The sequence below is a fragment of the Harpia harpyja genome, unplaced genomic scaffold (genome assembly GCF_026419915.1).
Source record: "Harpia harpyja isolate bHarHar1 unplaced genomic scaffold, bHarHar1 primary haplotype scaffold_55, whole genome shotgun sequence".
In the NCBI taxonomy this organism is placed as follows: Eukaryota; Metazoa; Chordata; class Aves; order Accipitriformes; family Accipitridae; genus Harpia; species Harpia harpyja.
This window is the reverse complement of record NW_026293415.1, coordinates 946,111-962,004: the sequence shown is the minus strand read 5'-3', so window position 1 is coordinate 962,004 and position 15,894 is coordinate 946,111. Positions and strand designations below refer to the sequence as shown.

The 15,894-nt window shown below is 60.7% G+C and overlaps 1 protein-coding gene across 1 annotated transcript; it reads right to left on the bottom strand.

Moving 5' to 3' along the window:
• Nucleotides 1-314: 314 nt before the first annotated feature.
• LOC128138559 (antigen WC1.1-like) lies at nucleotides 315-8,821 on the bottom strand (the record flags this gene model as incomplete). The annotated part of the gene is made up of 10 exons (XM_052779761.1): nucleotides 315-403; nucleotides 807-944; nucleotides 3,883-3,978; nucleotides 4,728-4,865; nucleotides 5,153-5,178; nucleotides 5,604-5,922; nucleotides 6,549-6,863; nucleotides 7,220-7,534; nucleotides 7,621-7,947; nucleotides 8,527-8,821. Coding segments are annotated over 10 exons (2,058 nt in total), but the record flags the coding sequence as incomplete, so codon positions are not given.
• Between the last annotated feature and the right edge of the window lie 7,073 nt (nucleotides 8,822-15,894).

Genomic DNA, 15,894 nt, shown 5'->3' with positions numbered 1-15,894 from the left:
ACCTCAGCTCAGGGAACCTGGATCTGCTGAGGTCAGGCACAGCCCTGCAGAGGTGGGACTGCTGGGGCCAGTGCCCACCTCTTGCTGCTGGGGTGTTTGGTGACTCCGTCCACCCTGTGCTGGTAGCATCACGGAGTCACAGGTCTGTCCACAGCCATGCACAGGCAGTGAGGGCCAGGAGATGGTGCCTCGGCTGCTCCCTGGCAATAACCCCCACAATCAAAATGGGGCATGAGACATGGACTTTCACTGCAGCATGCCCAGCACCCTGGTGAGCCAAAACTCAGAGAAATAAGGCTGCTCTCCTATGGGCTTTAAACAGCCAAGCTCTGCCCAGCATGGGGCCTGCAGTGCTGAGACTCGGGGGTCTCACTGTGACCCCCCTCAGGCAGGTCCTCGGGAGCTGCAGGAACAACCACAGATCTGGGCTACAGCGACAATCTTGCTTTGCTGCAGAGAATGGACCCAGCCTGCAGGGCCAGACTGTTCAGGTCCCCAAATGCCATGAAACAGGCTCTTCCTGCTCAGGCGTGCTGCCCCCCTCAAGCACACACAGGCCTGTGGCTCATCTCCCTAAGGAGGAAGAGGAAAATGTCTGCCAGGTGCCAGAGTAAGGGAGAAATATTACCCCTGTGGGAGGGCAGAGCTGGCAGCGAGGTGGCACAGGACAGGCACTGGGTTCCTCTCCCCAGTCCCCACTTGGAGCACCTTGAGTCTGCACGTCAGTGTCCGTACTGTCCATAGCCCCCACCATCCTGTGTTCAGAAGATAACACTCCCCCCCACTTCTTTACTTCACTTTTATACCTTCCTTCTCTGAGATGCAGGACTGGAGCTTGCCCCCATGGGAGTTTTCCAGGGGATGGAGGCTGTGTTTGCAGTACCCCTGTATGTCACCCATCACCGTGGGGGTCTCACCCTGGGAATGCTGCTCTCCCATGGGGTCTGCCAGCAGGAATGCTCTGGGGTATGGGGCAGAGGGATATGTGTGCCTGGGCTTCTCCCAGATCCCCCCAGGATCACCCCAGGGGTGGAGGACATCCCAGCAGGGAATGGGGCAATGCTGAAGTGGGAAAGGATGTTGGCGACAGGCACCTCCTCCCCGCTTCTCCTCTAGGGCCAGATCCTGCTGCTTGCAGCAGTACTGAGCTCCAGCAACTCCCCACAGGGAACCCTGCCACAGAGAGCCAATGCACCTTCCAGCCCGCAGCAGAGGAGCCTTTTGGGGAAGTGCCGGAGGGGTGTGGAGACCCACCAGCAGGAGCAGGGAGGGCAGTTTGGGTGCCAGGTCCTGCCCAGGTGTCACTGGCTGCTACATAAGAAGTTTCTCTGCCCATGGGTGCTGGGCAGGTGAAAGCCACAGCCAAGGGAGAGGAACCCTGGCTCAGCTCCCAGCAGTGCCTCTTCTAGGGGAGGGACACAAAATCTCCTCTGCCATGGAAACGTGCCCACGTGAGCATCCTCCCAGATGAGCCCTTCTCCAGGCCAGGGACTGGACCACGGCTTTTGGCTGTAGCACACATCTCCGGGGGATCTTTTCTCCTCCCCCTGGCCCTCCAACAGTGCTGGGGGAAAGGTGCCCCAGTCCCCCCCTGCTCCCATCCCTCTTCTTCCTGCACACAAGTACCATGCTGACACAAATCCAAACTGACATCCCTGGCGAGGCAGCAGGAGGGCAGGGGTGGAGGCTGGAGGAGAGCAGGAGGAGGGGGTCCCAGGGCTGCCGTGGGGCCTTACAGCCTCTGCTGAGGAAGATGGCAGCTCAGTGCCTTGACAAGAGTGCTCAGGGTCTGCACGGGCCCAAGGCAGCAGGAGCAGCCCATGGAGACTGGGGTCCTGGCAGAGCATGAGGAGAGGGAATCCCAGCCCCATGTGTCCCAGAAAGCGGCTCTGCACCCTGTGCTGGGGCAGTGGGGAGCAGAGCTGCCTCCTAACCATGGTGGGAGGTAATCCATGGGCCATGTTCCCCCCTGGGGCTGGCTGGGGTGTTCAGGGCACTGCGGCCACCTCAGGGCTCACTTCTGTGGGGCCGCAGGACAGGGCTTACCCTGACACGGCAGCTCCGTCATGGCCTCTGCACTGTGGGACCAGCCTGGGGCAAAGAGCAGCTGGGAAACCCTAGGGCGAGGAAATGGGTGCTCCCACTGCAGTGCATCACGGGACCTATCAGAGAGCCATTTTGACTAGAAACTGCCTGTGGCCAGTAGGATGGAAATGTCTCTGTCAGCAGGATTATTCCCCAGCGACCATGGGCTCTCGCAGCCCCGCAGCCTGACCCCAAGCCTGCTGTCCCTGCGACATGCCCATTCCCCACCTCCATAACTTTGTTCTCTGCTCCTCCTTCTCAGGCTCAGGAAGATGCCCTGACACTTGGGCAGGCAAGCACCAGCTCCGGGTCAAAGCTGAACACAGCTGTTGTATTATGAACAAAGATGATGCACAGCATAAAAATGGGAATAAAAATAGAGGAAACTCCAGGCGGTTTCTGCTGCCAATGGGACAAGGGACATGGTTCCCTGGTGCTCAGGGCTCTCCCAGCTCCACAGACCTCTTCTCCCTCCTGGCTGCACCCAGCTGCACAGCAGGGAGGGGCTCTCATGGCCTGGGGCTCTGGGACTGTTGTGCACAGAGCTCCGGTGTCACAGCCCTTGTGTCCTCAGGGGGATGTGCCAGAGACACCTCTTCAGCATCATCATAGCCCATGCTCCCCAGGGACAGGGGCCACGTGCCTCCTTCAGCTCCAGGGACCCCAGCACTTCTCCGGGAGTGCAGGCTGGGCCCTGCAAGCAGCAAGGCAGGACAATGCAGTTCACCCCAGGGGGTCTATGCATCATCTTCCTCCCTGCTCCTCACCACATTCAGCTCCTTCTCCCACCCCTAGTCCCTCCAAGGAAAACTCCCGGGACAGGTTCCCCCTTCCCAGGAGACTGGGGTCTCAGGACAGCAGAGAGTTGAATGGCACCAGGGATGGCACCCCAGGAACCAGCAGTGCTAAATTTGCCTCTCACCTCTGGGGGCATCCCTGGGCTCTGCACCCTCCTCTGGCTCCCTGGGCATTTCCCTGTCTCCCTGCCCAGAGGCAGCATCCTCCTCCGGATGAGAAACCTCCCTGGCATCATCATAGCCATCCGCTGGGTCACCTCCAGGTGGGACAAGAACATCTGAAAGGAGAGGGGAGCTGGTGACAGTGAGAAGATACGTCCTGCGCAGCAGAGGATGGGAAGATGTGCAGGGACACAGGTCTGAGACACTGGTGTTGGCAGCACCACAGGAGACCCCCATGTCCTCCCCATCTCCAGCAGTGACACTGAGTGACACTTCTATCCATCACATGTCTTCAGGGAGATCAACTCCTTCTTGCCTCTGTTACCTGGTGCTGATCCCAGACCATCCTCCTCCTCGCTGACCCCAGGGTAGGGCTGCAGCTGGGTCAGGGACTCCTCTGAATAGGAGCCTGGAGAGATGCACGGTGGGTATTATGAAGTGAGCCCCACTGACCTGGCTCGTAGTCAGTGCTGCTGGGGAAGGGGGACCCACAGAGGTGGGGCTGCCTGGGGAGGAGGGCTGGGAAATCACCCTGCCTCCCTGGGGCAAACCCTGTCTCAAAGGTGCTCCCAGAGCTGCCCTAGGACAGCCCCTTCCTTCACTCCACGGGTGTCAGATGGGGTGCAGGGGCAGGAAGAGAGGGGATGTCCAGCGGGACAGGCAAAGCTGGTGGGGAGAAAGCTCCCCTCCCAGGCCCAGGACCTGGATGGTCTCCCCACAGACCACGTGGCCCCAGCGTCACAAGGACCACGGGCCGGGGGATTCAGGGAATCAGCCCTGGGTTGGGGCCAGGGGAAAGGGTCCTGCAGATGTACCTCCAGGGATGACCCTCACCCACCTGAGCGCCCAAACCTCGCCTGCTTCTCCCACACTGGGCTGTAACCAATCTCCTCGTACACAGCCTCAGGGAACATCTCCTGAGCACTCCTGGAGCCTGGGGACAGAGGCAGGGCTGGCACAGGGACAGGCAGAGGGGCAATGGCATGTCACTGCACTCCCCCAAACCTGTTCCTTGGGCCAGCCCAGGACTGGTCTGACAGCACAGCCCCACTGCACTGTCCAGGCACATCTGCCACATCCCCAGTGAGGGCAACATCTCTGTGGAGATTATCTGGGGCAGCATCCCCCTCCCATCATCCCTTCGGAGACAGTGGTCATGTCCCTCTGGCCCCAGGGTCATGCACCCCTTGTCTGACCCTGGAGCAGCTCCCATGTTTCCTCCACCTGGAGCTTTCCCCTATGTGCCCCATGGGTCTAGAGTAGGGCCCATGTCCTGCCAGGGGGTGGGCAGAGCTGGGCAGAGGGGACAGCCTGGGGTCCTGACACCGCGGGGATGGACCCTGCTGCCCTGCACTCCTCCCATCATCTCCCTTGTCCCAGAGCCCCCCCAGCACTACCCAGAGCACTGCCAGCCTTGGCCATCTCCTCTCTGCTCACATATCTCCCAGCCCCGCTCTGCCATTTCTGCCATTTCTCTCCTCGCCCCATCGCTACCTCCCCCCACCTCTGGGTTCTCTCCACCCCTTGCTGCTGGTGCCCCACGGCCAGGCAGTCAATGGGGTGGTGCATGGGACAGGTGGCAGCACACGGTCTCATCCCCCCAGCTCTGCCTGTGCCCTTCACTGACACCCCGCAGCCCTTCCAGGAGGTATCTCCCCCTGGGACCGCTGTGGAAAGACCAACCTCTGCGCCCAGCCCTGGTGCTTAGTGCTTGCCCAGCCAGGAGGGCCAGGAGCAGGCAGAGAAGGGCCCCCAGGATGATGCAGATGATGACAGGCACTGAGACTCTCCTGCTGCCAGTCAGACGGCCCCGGGGGGAATCTGTGTGGGCAAGAATATGGAAAGGCCAGCACCAGGCCTGGGTGAGGTGGAAAAAACACCATTCCTGACGCCCATCACGCAAGGCAGCAGGGGGTGGAGGGCCCCAGGGATGAGCGATGGAGAAGCTTCTACCCTGATGAGTAAATTACAACCTTCCCTAGCCCCCTCACCACCACACCAGTGCCTTCTCCTGGGAGTTTCACACCTCAGCAAGGAGCCCCTTCCACCCAGCTGTGGGTCACAGTCTGGCCCTGGGGATACCCAGCCGCAGGGGGACATCAAGTTACCTGCTTGGGGTGGGGATGCTGCTGTCCTGGGTGTAGCTGAAGAGGAGGAAAAGGAGAGCCAGGCTGAGAAGGTGGGTGTGCGAGTACCGGGGAGCCTCCTCCCCAACACACTGTGTGTGTGTCTGTGGATGTCCCTGACACATCCCACCCAAATTGCCCCTCCTGTAGTGCTAGAAAGAGAGGCCAGGAAAGGGCTCAGTGACTCTGCTCCGGGTGGCAGGCAGGAGGGCACAGGCAGCCCAGGGGATAACCCTGGGGCTGCAGGGTCCCACGGACAATGGCCAGAACACATCCAGTTCCACCGAGGCTGCTCCCACTTGGCACCAGGCTCCTGCACTCTGCAGGAACATTCTTGCTCTTGGGAGGTCAGAGGCCGTGCCAGGACCAAGGGGGCAAAAGGTCTTCCCCAGCACCCTGCCAATACCTGAGCAAGGGGTCCCAGCCCTGCCACTCACCTGAGCAGTTCACCGCAGCATCTTCCTTATGCCGGCAAGCACCACCATCCCCAGGCCGGGCCCAGCAGTCCTGCAGAGACAGCTCTGTCCCCCGGCACTCCACCTGCTCCAGCCAGATGGGGCCCGTCCCCATCCCAAACGCAGCCTCATGCAGGGCAGACACTGCGGGGCCGCAGCCCAGCTGCCTGCACGCCACCTCAGCATCCCGCATGTCCCAGGAGTCGTCGCACACCGTCCCCCAAGAGCCACGGTGCCAGACCTCCACTCTGCCCGAGCACCCGTCCTCACCTCCCACGGCACGAATCTTCTCCCTGTCTGGAGAAGGCAAAGACCTCCCATGGCACTGAGACAGCAGGCAGAGCCCTGCCAGACAAGGAGCATCCACAGAGGACCAGCTCCCTACCTGTGCACCTCGTGGAGTTGGGGCACGGGGCCAGCGGGATCGAGGGCATTTCTGGGCGTCTCCCTGAAGAAGGAAACACTGTGGTGAAAGGGCTGGTTCGGGAGATGGTGCAGAAGAGAGCAGGACTGATCTCTGCTTGTGCCTCCCTCTGCCATCTCGATCACAGCAGCAACTGAACCCTGCTCATTGAGGGGACATGCACAGGATTGTGGGGGGACCCCAACTGCTCAGCCCCAAAAGGTCCCTGTTTAACAGAGCAGCAGGAGCGTGTGTGTGGAGGGGAGGCTCTTCTGAACCCTGTCTGGTCTCTTCTGAGACCTCACCTGCAGATGCCTCTGCCTCCCCCAGGCGCTGCTGGCAACCTGGGTGGCAACTGCTGCTGGACGTGTGTGGCTGTGATGGCTTTTCTGCCACCAGCAGCAGAAAGGACTGACATGGAAAGGAAAAGCCCCTCCAAGCTCTTTCTCTGCATTTGCCTGTGCTCAACAGGGAACAGGAGCTGGAGTGACACTGGGGTGCCCAGGTGGCTCAGAGTTACCATTGCAGGTGATGTGGATCTCCTCTCGTGGGTCTTCACATGACTGTGGGTTCCAGGGAGCAGAGGGACACTGCCAGAAGGAGCTGGTTTTCTCCCCACACTGCATGTTATCCAGCCATGTAAGACCAGACACATTGCCATAAGGCAGGCTTCTTTCCAGGGATCCTCCATCCCCGCAGCCCAGCTCCTTGCATGCCAGCGACACCGTGTCGAGAGTCATCAAGTTGGAGCAAATGCTGCCCCACGTCCCGTTGTAGAAAACCTGCAGGCGCCCGGAGCAGCCATCACTGTTCTCCAGCCTCAGGGCCACGAACTCTGGGAGGAAAGGCACCAAGAGGGAACAGGCTGGTCTGGGGCTGTGGGAGCCAGGACACCTCTGCACCCCCCAGGCCCACAGCTGGGTAGGGCCATGGCCAGTACGTCCCCCTTGCACCCAAGGGAAGAGAGAAGCCCCTGATGGACAGACACCCTGCCCTTCCTGCTAACCCTCGGGGATGGCTGAGCTCCCCAGGGACCCTCAGTGGGACCGAGGGTACCCGTGCATGGGTGACCACAGGACATGCTCTGGCAGGAGCTCAGAGGCAGCCATGAACAGCCTTGGCCATGCCCGTCTCTCCTTGTGTCCTGGCCTCCGCGAGAGCCAGGCTCCCACTACAGCTCCCACCACAGACCTGAGCAGATGACTCCCGCATCCTCTTTGTGCCCGCAGTCGTGCTGCCCCCAGGGCCTGGCAGGGCAGTCCCAGAGAGCAGCTTCAGCCCCAGAGCAGTTCACGCCATCCAGCCAGATCTGCCCGGAGCCTTCCCCGAACTGAGCGGAGCCGGCTGCCTCCACTGCCCCTCCACAGCCCAGCTGGTGGCAAACGACGGCGGCATCAGACAGGTCCCAGCCATCGTCACAGACAGTCCCCCAGATGCCCTGGTAGTAGATCTCCACTCTCCCAGCACAGCGCCCGGACCCGTTCACCAGCCGGACCCTCCGGCTCCCTGTAGTGGGCAGAAACCCCAGTTGCTGTCAGGGGCCGGCTGCCCACCCACCCCATCACCTGGGGGGCCCGTGCAGCGCCGCTCACCCCAGCAGATGACTCCCACGTCCTCCGCAACCCCTGCCGCCGGTGCACTCTCGGGCAGGGAGGTGTTGCAGAGGGCCAGGCTGGCCTCGTGCCCTGCGCACCGGACCCCTCGCAGCCCCACAGGGCCGGTCCCTCGCTCAGGCTTTGGGGGGTTGTAGGCTGTCCCTGCCTCTCCGCACCGCAGCTGCCGGCACACCACGCTGGCCTCCTGCATGTCCCACTGGTCATCCAGGACTCTGCCCCATGTCCCCTTCTGGAAGATCTCCACTCGTCCATCGCACCGGCTCCCTCCACCCACCAGCCGCAGGGATGCAAAGCCGGCTGAGCCTGGGGAGAGCAGAGATGCCACAGCCATTGGTGGCACCGGGGAGCATGGCATCCTTCAGGGAGCGGGGCGAGGGGGGATTTTCCCACCAAACACAACAAGATTGAGCCTTTTGCTGATGAGAAGCGAGGGCAAAACCTGGGTCCCCTCTGCAGCTCACAGCCAGGTCTGCTGCTGCTGGGGGCACCCAGGCACCTGCTGCCTGGCTGGTGGGATGAGGCTCTGCAGAGCTCTCTCTGGGGATGGGATGCAGTTGTCTGCAGCCAGAGGGATGGAGCACAGCCCTGCAGCCCTGCTCTGGCCTTGTCCCACAGTAGGAGAATGGAGGAGCCCAGGCCTGCTGGTGGTGCTGGGGCCTAAGCCACTGCCCTGGGGGCAGATGCCTGCCTCCGTTCAGCCCTCAGCTCTCCCAAAGTAGAGCGGTCACTCTGAGCAGGCAAAGCCCTCCAGGTGGCTCCTGGGGAAGCCAGGGTTTCTCCAGGGAGAAATTCAGCCTTGCACTGCCGTGGGACCCCTGCTTTGGGTGGCCACGTCACACACAAAGGGCAAATGGTGTTATGCAGCATTTTTCCAGCACTCACCTGCGCAAACGACAGCAGCGTTGTTCCCGTGGGAGCATGGTGAGGCCCCCAGGGTGATCACTGGGCACTGTCCCAGATGGGCTTCTGTCCCATCACAGTGGAATGAGTCTCTCCAGACAGGGCCAGTCCCTCTCCCAAAATGCTCTCCTCCAGGAACGGACTCAGCAAACCCGCAGTTGAGTTGACGACAGAGAACATGGGCATCCGAGAGATCCCAGTGGGAGGCACAGAGGGTCCCCCAGGTCCCCAGCACCTGGACCTCTACCCTCCCTGCACACGCTGTGCTGCTGTTCACCAGCCTGAACCCTGTGTATTCTGGGGACAGAGGAGGAGGAGAGAGGGTGGATTGGTGCTCATGTACCCTCAGTAGCTGGCGGAGAGGCTAGATGGACAGCATGCCTTTCTTCTTCTGCACTATTTTCATGCTGCAGACAATGCCATCATCCCTCCTGCCCTCACAACTGGCCCAGCACGGTCCTTGCTGTGTTCCCCAACCCCTGGCACAGCCCTGGTGTTCAACACCCCTCCCTGAGTCCTTACGTGTGCAGGTGACAACAGCGCTGTTTGCGTGGGTGCAGGGCTGGTCCCTGGAGGACCCTCTGCGGCAGGAGAAGAGGCGGGATTCATTCCCCACACACTGCAGCTCTCCATCCCAGATGGGACTGACCCCTTCTCCAAAGTGAGCTGGCCCAGCGACAGGCAGGGCCACGCCGCAATGCAACTCCCTGCAGACCACATCAGCAGCTTTGGGACTAAAATGTGAATCACAGACACTTTTCCACTGGTCGTCATCATGGATCTCCACACGTCCTGAGCAGTGGCTCTTCCCTTCCACCAGCCGGACAAATCCTGGAAAAAAACAAACCAACTGGGAGTTCCCAGAGACCTCTGGCAGTTAAATGCCCACATCCTGCATCATCTCCAAGCATGCCGTGACCAAACTGTCCATTGCACATTTCAGAGGAAGTTGTTAGGGGAGTGTTGGTGACACAGGCACATCCAGACCCCCATGCACCCCATCTCTACAGCATCAGCCACTCGAGGGTATGTGTCTGTCGCAGACTCACAGCCACAGGTACTCCTCAGACAAACTGCTCCCGCTCAAGGTCCCCTGCGTGGCCTGGCGTGGTCGCCCCAGGACCACTGTAGTGTGAGCAGTTTGGATCCAGGACAACTGACCCAGATGATAATGACTGCTGCAGCCTGCTCAGCCTCTGCAGAGCTTGGGACCAGGCAGGACCATCACCCTGATGCAACCGGAAGCACCCCCTGATCCCAGGGGTGTTCCTGGGGTGTTGGAAGGTTCATTTTAGGCAGAAGATGTCACAGAGCACAGAAATGGTGCAGCTGCCATCATGCCTGGTGCCTGTCCAGATCCCTCTGATGTCTGCTCGGGGGGAGGGTGTCCTCAGTCAGGGACACAGTGCTCTACCTGGAGGTGTCCACAACCCAGATGGATGGCCGGACAGAGGGGCAGGAGACTCTCACTGGGTCCATGCCAGCTCTCAGAGACCAGCAGGCACAGATGAGGATCAGTAACTGCTGCCAAAGCCCCCATGACATGAGGCAGCACGGGGAACCATGGGCAGGCAGGAGGGCTTGGGCAGTTCATCAGTGCTGCCTGCACAGGGTCATGTCCCCACAGGACTACTCATAGCCCCAGGGATATCTCAGTACCAGCCTGTGCATGCAGTGGGTAGGCTCCCTCTGGGCCTTCCCCAAGGACTGGGGACATCAGCAATGACAGTCCCAGCCTGGCAGTTAGACCAGCATCACTGGGCCCTACTCTGGTGTCCACTTGCTGCTCCCTGAGGGCACAGCCATGGTCCCTTCGCCCATCCCAGAGCCAAAGGTGAAGAATGGGCTGTCCACTTACCTGAACACGTCACTCCAGCATCGAGAGTGTGTTCACAGTTATTTTCACCCCATCCTTTGTGTTTGCAGTCAGACAGGGCAGACTCAGTGCCAGTACAGCCAACATCATCCATCCAAATGGGGCCAGATCCTGCCCCAAAGTGTCCATACTGAGGAGCTCCAACAGCAGACCCACAGCCCAGCTGCTTACAAACCACTGCTGCATCGGTCATGCTCCATTCGTCACCACACACCGTCCCCCACTGGCCCTGTTGTTTCACCTCCACTCTCCCAGCACAGCGCCTGCCGCCATTCACCAGCCTCACCTCCACAGCACCTTCAAACACTGACACAGGACCAGTTAGAACAGCGCCAAGCCCCAGCAGTGTGTGTCTGGGGGACCCCCCGCCCGGGTGGCATCAGAGGTGCCAGGGTGGGAGCCCACTCGCCTCCAAGTCTGTCCCCAGGGCAGTGCAGGGGTCCCTTCTATCCTCACGGGTGCTGCAAGGCTGGGGGCTGCAGTTCTGGCCCTGCTGGGTCATTTGTGGCCCCACAGCCTTTGGCACCTCCTTCTACCCCAACAGCCAGCTGCCACCTGCCCCTGGCCCATGCCCACCTAGGGCACCTGCTCCTCCCCTGCCAGCACCCTGAGAAGAGACCTGCCCCACCAAGGCTCCCCCAAGCACACACTGCTGCTTCTCCACAAAGCCCCCAGCTCCCTTGGACCACAACCTGCCCTGCCCTCCACCCAGCTTATCCTCTGCCTTCGGGCCTTTCTGTGTCCCCTGTGGAACAACACGATGATCCCACTGAGCCCTCCCAACCCATGACCCCTCCTTGTCCTTGGGCAGCAGCCCAGCCCTGCCCTCTATAGGATCCCCCAGGAAGGTCACCTCTCTGCCAGCCTGTGGGAACAGACAGCCCACTTCTCTTGTCTCAACAGGCACAACCTGTCCCCGCTCAGGCTGGAGCTCACCCCAGCGTTCAGCACCCCTCCCTGAGTCCTTACGTGTGCAGGTGACAACAGCGCTGTTCGCGTGGGTGCAGGGCTGGTCCCTGGAGGACCCTCTGCGGCAGGAGAAGAGGCGGGATTCATTCCCCACACACTGCAGCTCTCCATCCCAGATGGGACTGACCCCTTCTCCAAAGTGAGCTGGCCCAGCGACAGGCAGGGCCACGCCGCACTGCAACTCCCTGCAGAGCACGGCAGCAGCTTTGGGACCAAAGTGTGAATCACAGACAGTTTTCCACTGGTTGTCATCATGGATCTCCACACGTCCTGAGCAGCGGCTCTTCCCTTCCACCAGCCGGACAAATTCTGGAAAAAAAACAAAACAACTGGGAGTTCCCAGAGACCTCTGGCAGTCAAATTCCCATGTCCCACATCACCGCCAAGCAAGCTGTGACCAAACTGCCCATTGCACATTCCAGAGGAAGTTGTTGGGGGAGTGTTGGTGACACAGGCACATCCAGACCCCCACGCACCCCATCTCTACACCATCACAGCACTCGAGGGTATGTGTCTGTCACAGCACCAGGCACCACTCAGACAAACTGCTCCCGCTCAAGGTCCCCTGCGTGGCCTGGCGTGGTCCCCCGAGCACTGCAGTAGTGTGCATAGTTTGGTTCCAGCACTGGCCCAGATGATAATGACTGCTGCAGCCTGCTCAGTCTCTGCAGAGCTTGGGACCAGGCAGGACCATCACCTTGATGCAGCCAGAAATGCACCTTGCTCCCAGGGGTGTTCCTGGGGTGTTGGAGGTTCATTTTAGGCAGAAGATGTCACAGAGCACAGAAATGCTGCAGCTGCCATCATGCCTGGTGCCTGTCCAGATCCCTCTGATGTCTGCTCGGGGGGAGGGTGTCCTCAGTCAGGGACACAGTGCTCTGCCTGGAGGTGTCCACAACCCAGATGGATGGCCGAACAGAGGGGCAGGAGACTCCCACTGGGCCCATGCCAGCTCTCAGAGACCAGCAGGCACAGATGAGGATCAGTAACTGCTGCCAAAGCCCCCGTGTCATGGGGCAGTGTGGGGAACCATGGGCAGGCAGGAGGGCTTGGGCAGTGGGTCAGCGCTGCCTGTGTGGGGCTGTGTCCCCACAGGAATATTCACAGCCCCAGGGATGTCTCAGTACCAGCCTGTGCATGCAGTGGTGCAGGAGGAAGCAGCCAGAGTCAAGCAGCTGCCTAGCTCCTAACCCTCAAAAATGCTGGTCCACACAGCCGAGCCCTGGGCACAGGCAGCAAAGGGCTTTGTGGCCACCCTGCTCCATTCCCCAGGGCCCAGCACTCATCCTCTCTGAAAAGCCCATTTGATTCAGTTGAGGTAATCACTCCTGTGAAGGGGAATGACCCAGGAGGATCAGCCATCTCATGCCATTCCTCCAAAGCGTGGCGTGCCGAGCAAGTGCCCCCGGGTGTTTCCAGCACAGGCACCCTCAGCATTGTTGGCTGCAAACTGGCAGAATGGGTGGAGATCGATGAAGCCCAGTGGACACCCCAGGGAAGGGATGGAGGACTCATCTGCAGCCCAAGGCACTGACTGAGGGTGACTGAGACACTCTGGCAAGGTTGGATCACCCTGGGGTAGGATCCCTCTTGGCCTTCCCCAAGGACAGGGGACATCAGCAATGACAGTCCCAGCCTGGCAGTTAGACCAGCATCACTGGGCCCTACTCCAGTGTCCACTTGTTGCTCCCTGAGGGCACAGCCATGGTCCCTTCGCCCATCCCAGACCCAAAGGTGAAGAATGGGCTGTCCACTTACCTGAACACGTCACTCCAGCATCGTAAGTGTGATCACAGTCATTTTCACCCCATCGTCTATGTTTGCAGTCAGACAGGGCAGACTCAGTGCCATTACAGCCAACATCATCCATCCAAATGGGGCCAGATCCTGCCCCAAAGTGTCCATACTGAGGAGCTCCAACAGCAGACCCACAGCCCAGCTGCTTACAAACCACTGCCGCATCGTTCATGCTCCAGTAGTCACCACACACCGTCCCCCACTGGCTATTGTGTTTCACCTCCACTCTTCCAGCACAGCGCCTGCTGCCATTCACCAGCCTCACCTCCGCAGCCCCTTCAAACACCAACATGGGATGGGTGAGGAGAGTGCCAAACCCCAGCACTGCAGGTCTGGGGGAACCCCCTACCTGGGCTGGTTCAAAGGTACTGGGGCAGGAGCCCTCTCCCCTCCAGGCTGTCCCCAGTGCAGTGCAGGGGTCCCTTCTATCCCCAGGGGCCGTGCAAGGCTGTGGGTGCCCAGTTCCAGCCCAGCTGGGTCACTCGCCATCCCACTGTACAAGGCAGCTCTTTCCACCCCATCAGTCACCTGCCCCCACCCACACACTGTCCAGTGCTGCGCTGGGCACCCGCTACTCCTCAGCCCGACAACCCCTGCACAGCCCTGTGTACCCAAGCCTGCAGCTTCCCATGAAAACCACCTGCCCCAGCACCATCCAAACCCACCCCTACCCCCAGGGTTTTCCATGTTCCCAGGGAGCACTGAGATGACTCTGAGGATCCCCCAACCCATGTCCCCTCCTCGCCCCTGGGGTCAGCCCAGTCCCTACACTGGGCCAAGCTCCCCAGGAAGGATGTCTCTCTACTGTAGATGCCCCGCTCCCCTTCTCTCTGTGGGATCCAAACTGCTCTCATGGAGTCAGGGGGCCCCTGGACCAAGGGGGCAGTGAACAGCACACAGTCCCTCCGAGGTACCCTAGGGCTCGGCAGTGCCCTGGGCATCTCTGGGTGCTGCCATCACCAGCTAGGCCACCACCAGCTCCAGAGGTACAGTGCTGGGGAAGAGGGGATCCCAAAGGGGTACCCCAGGACAGGGTGTCTATGAATCCAGCCAGGCACAGGCTGCCCTGAACACTGGAGCCCTGGAAAAGGAGATATTCTTGCCCACCCAGATGGGCACAGGGTCCATGGACCTGAGCACCTTCTGCCCCTCATCTCAGGAGCACCTGCAAAGAAACCCCATTCCCAGACAAATCCCAATGACCACACTGGTACCTGCAGGCCCTGGGCTGTGGGACAAAGGAGTCGGCACTTACCCCTGCACAGCTGTACCCAGAGGAGCAGCCACAGCACCTGAGGGGACAGGAGTCCCTCGGTGCCCATCCTGAGCCTCCTGCCCTGCCAGCACATCCCTGCTGCGCCACACTCCCTGCCACGGCTGCTGGGGACTCATGGGGACAGTGACGACGGGAGGGCAATATATCTCCGCAGATGCCAGCCTAGCTACAGGAGGAGCCAATCGAAGCAGCAGCACCTTTTTAGACATTATTGGGAGCGATCTCCCCTCTGACACAGCCCAGCCCTCCAATGAACTTCTCCAGCGCCATTCATGACCATATATGAGAGATGGCTCCGCTACAGGTGTCACGTCACTGTGGTGGGGGGCCATCACAAGACAGGGCCAGTTGTGGGGGGGGAACAGGTTTTTCATCCCTGAACCGTGCCATGTGGACTAGGAGCACCGAGCATCTCCTATACCGGGCACATCCGAGAGCCCCAGGTGCAAGTGTCCAGCCACCCCTGTGCCATGGGAATCACAGGGCTGATACTGCACCAGGGGCTGTGTCAGGAAGGGAAGAAAACAGGCCCTGCCCCTGCTTCAGACCCCGCTCTGCTGGGAGCAGCAGCTGGGAGAGGGCCTTAGCCCAGGCCAGAGCCCCATCCCAGCAGCGCTGGCTCGCCCAACCATCCCTGGAGAGCTCCACGGAAGGTCCCTTCCAATGAGCTGGAGCTGGGACATGTCTCTGTCCCGGCAGCAGACATGCAGCCCAGAGGCTCAGACACATCCCTGACTCTTGGCATGTCACCGAGGGGCCGTTATTCCCCGCGGCTGGCTCGGGACCTGCAGCCTGCAGGTGCACAAACCACAGCCCACGTGACCTCGCAGCGCTCCCCGCGCTCCGGAGGAAGCCTGTGGTTTCCTCCTGGCGCCGTGCCCAGGCACATCCCTGCGGTGCCCCCGAGCCACCCCTACCCCGACTGCTCCAGCCAGGGCTGCAGGGGCTGCTCCTTCGGCCTCGCAGACATGGGGCCGGGCGGATCCCGTCCCCTCTGATGCCCTTGTGACAGCACACGGCCGCTCTGCACCGAGTCCCGCAGCCATGGGGTGCCATCAGTGACGTGAACACTGCCATCCTCCCACGGCCACTGCTGTGTGCTCATGATTTATAGTGACAGTGACCTCACACCCCTCCTACTGCCACCACTGCGTGTGCCTGAGTTACAGTGCCACACGTGTTGTGTGCGCAGTGTATGGACTTCTGCTAACGATGGTTCTGCCAAAAAGCCGTGTTTGGTTGTGTTCTGAATATTATTTTAGTGACACCAGAAGCACCGACCCAAGCTGTGTGCCAGCTCCTGGCCTATCAGCTCTCCAGGCACCAGTGACATCACAAGTTCATCCATACACAGCCATGTGCATACTCCTAGCCTATCTGCTACTGTGCCACAGGTGACGTCATAGTATCTGCATCTGACATGGGCCTGCTC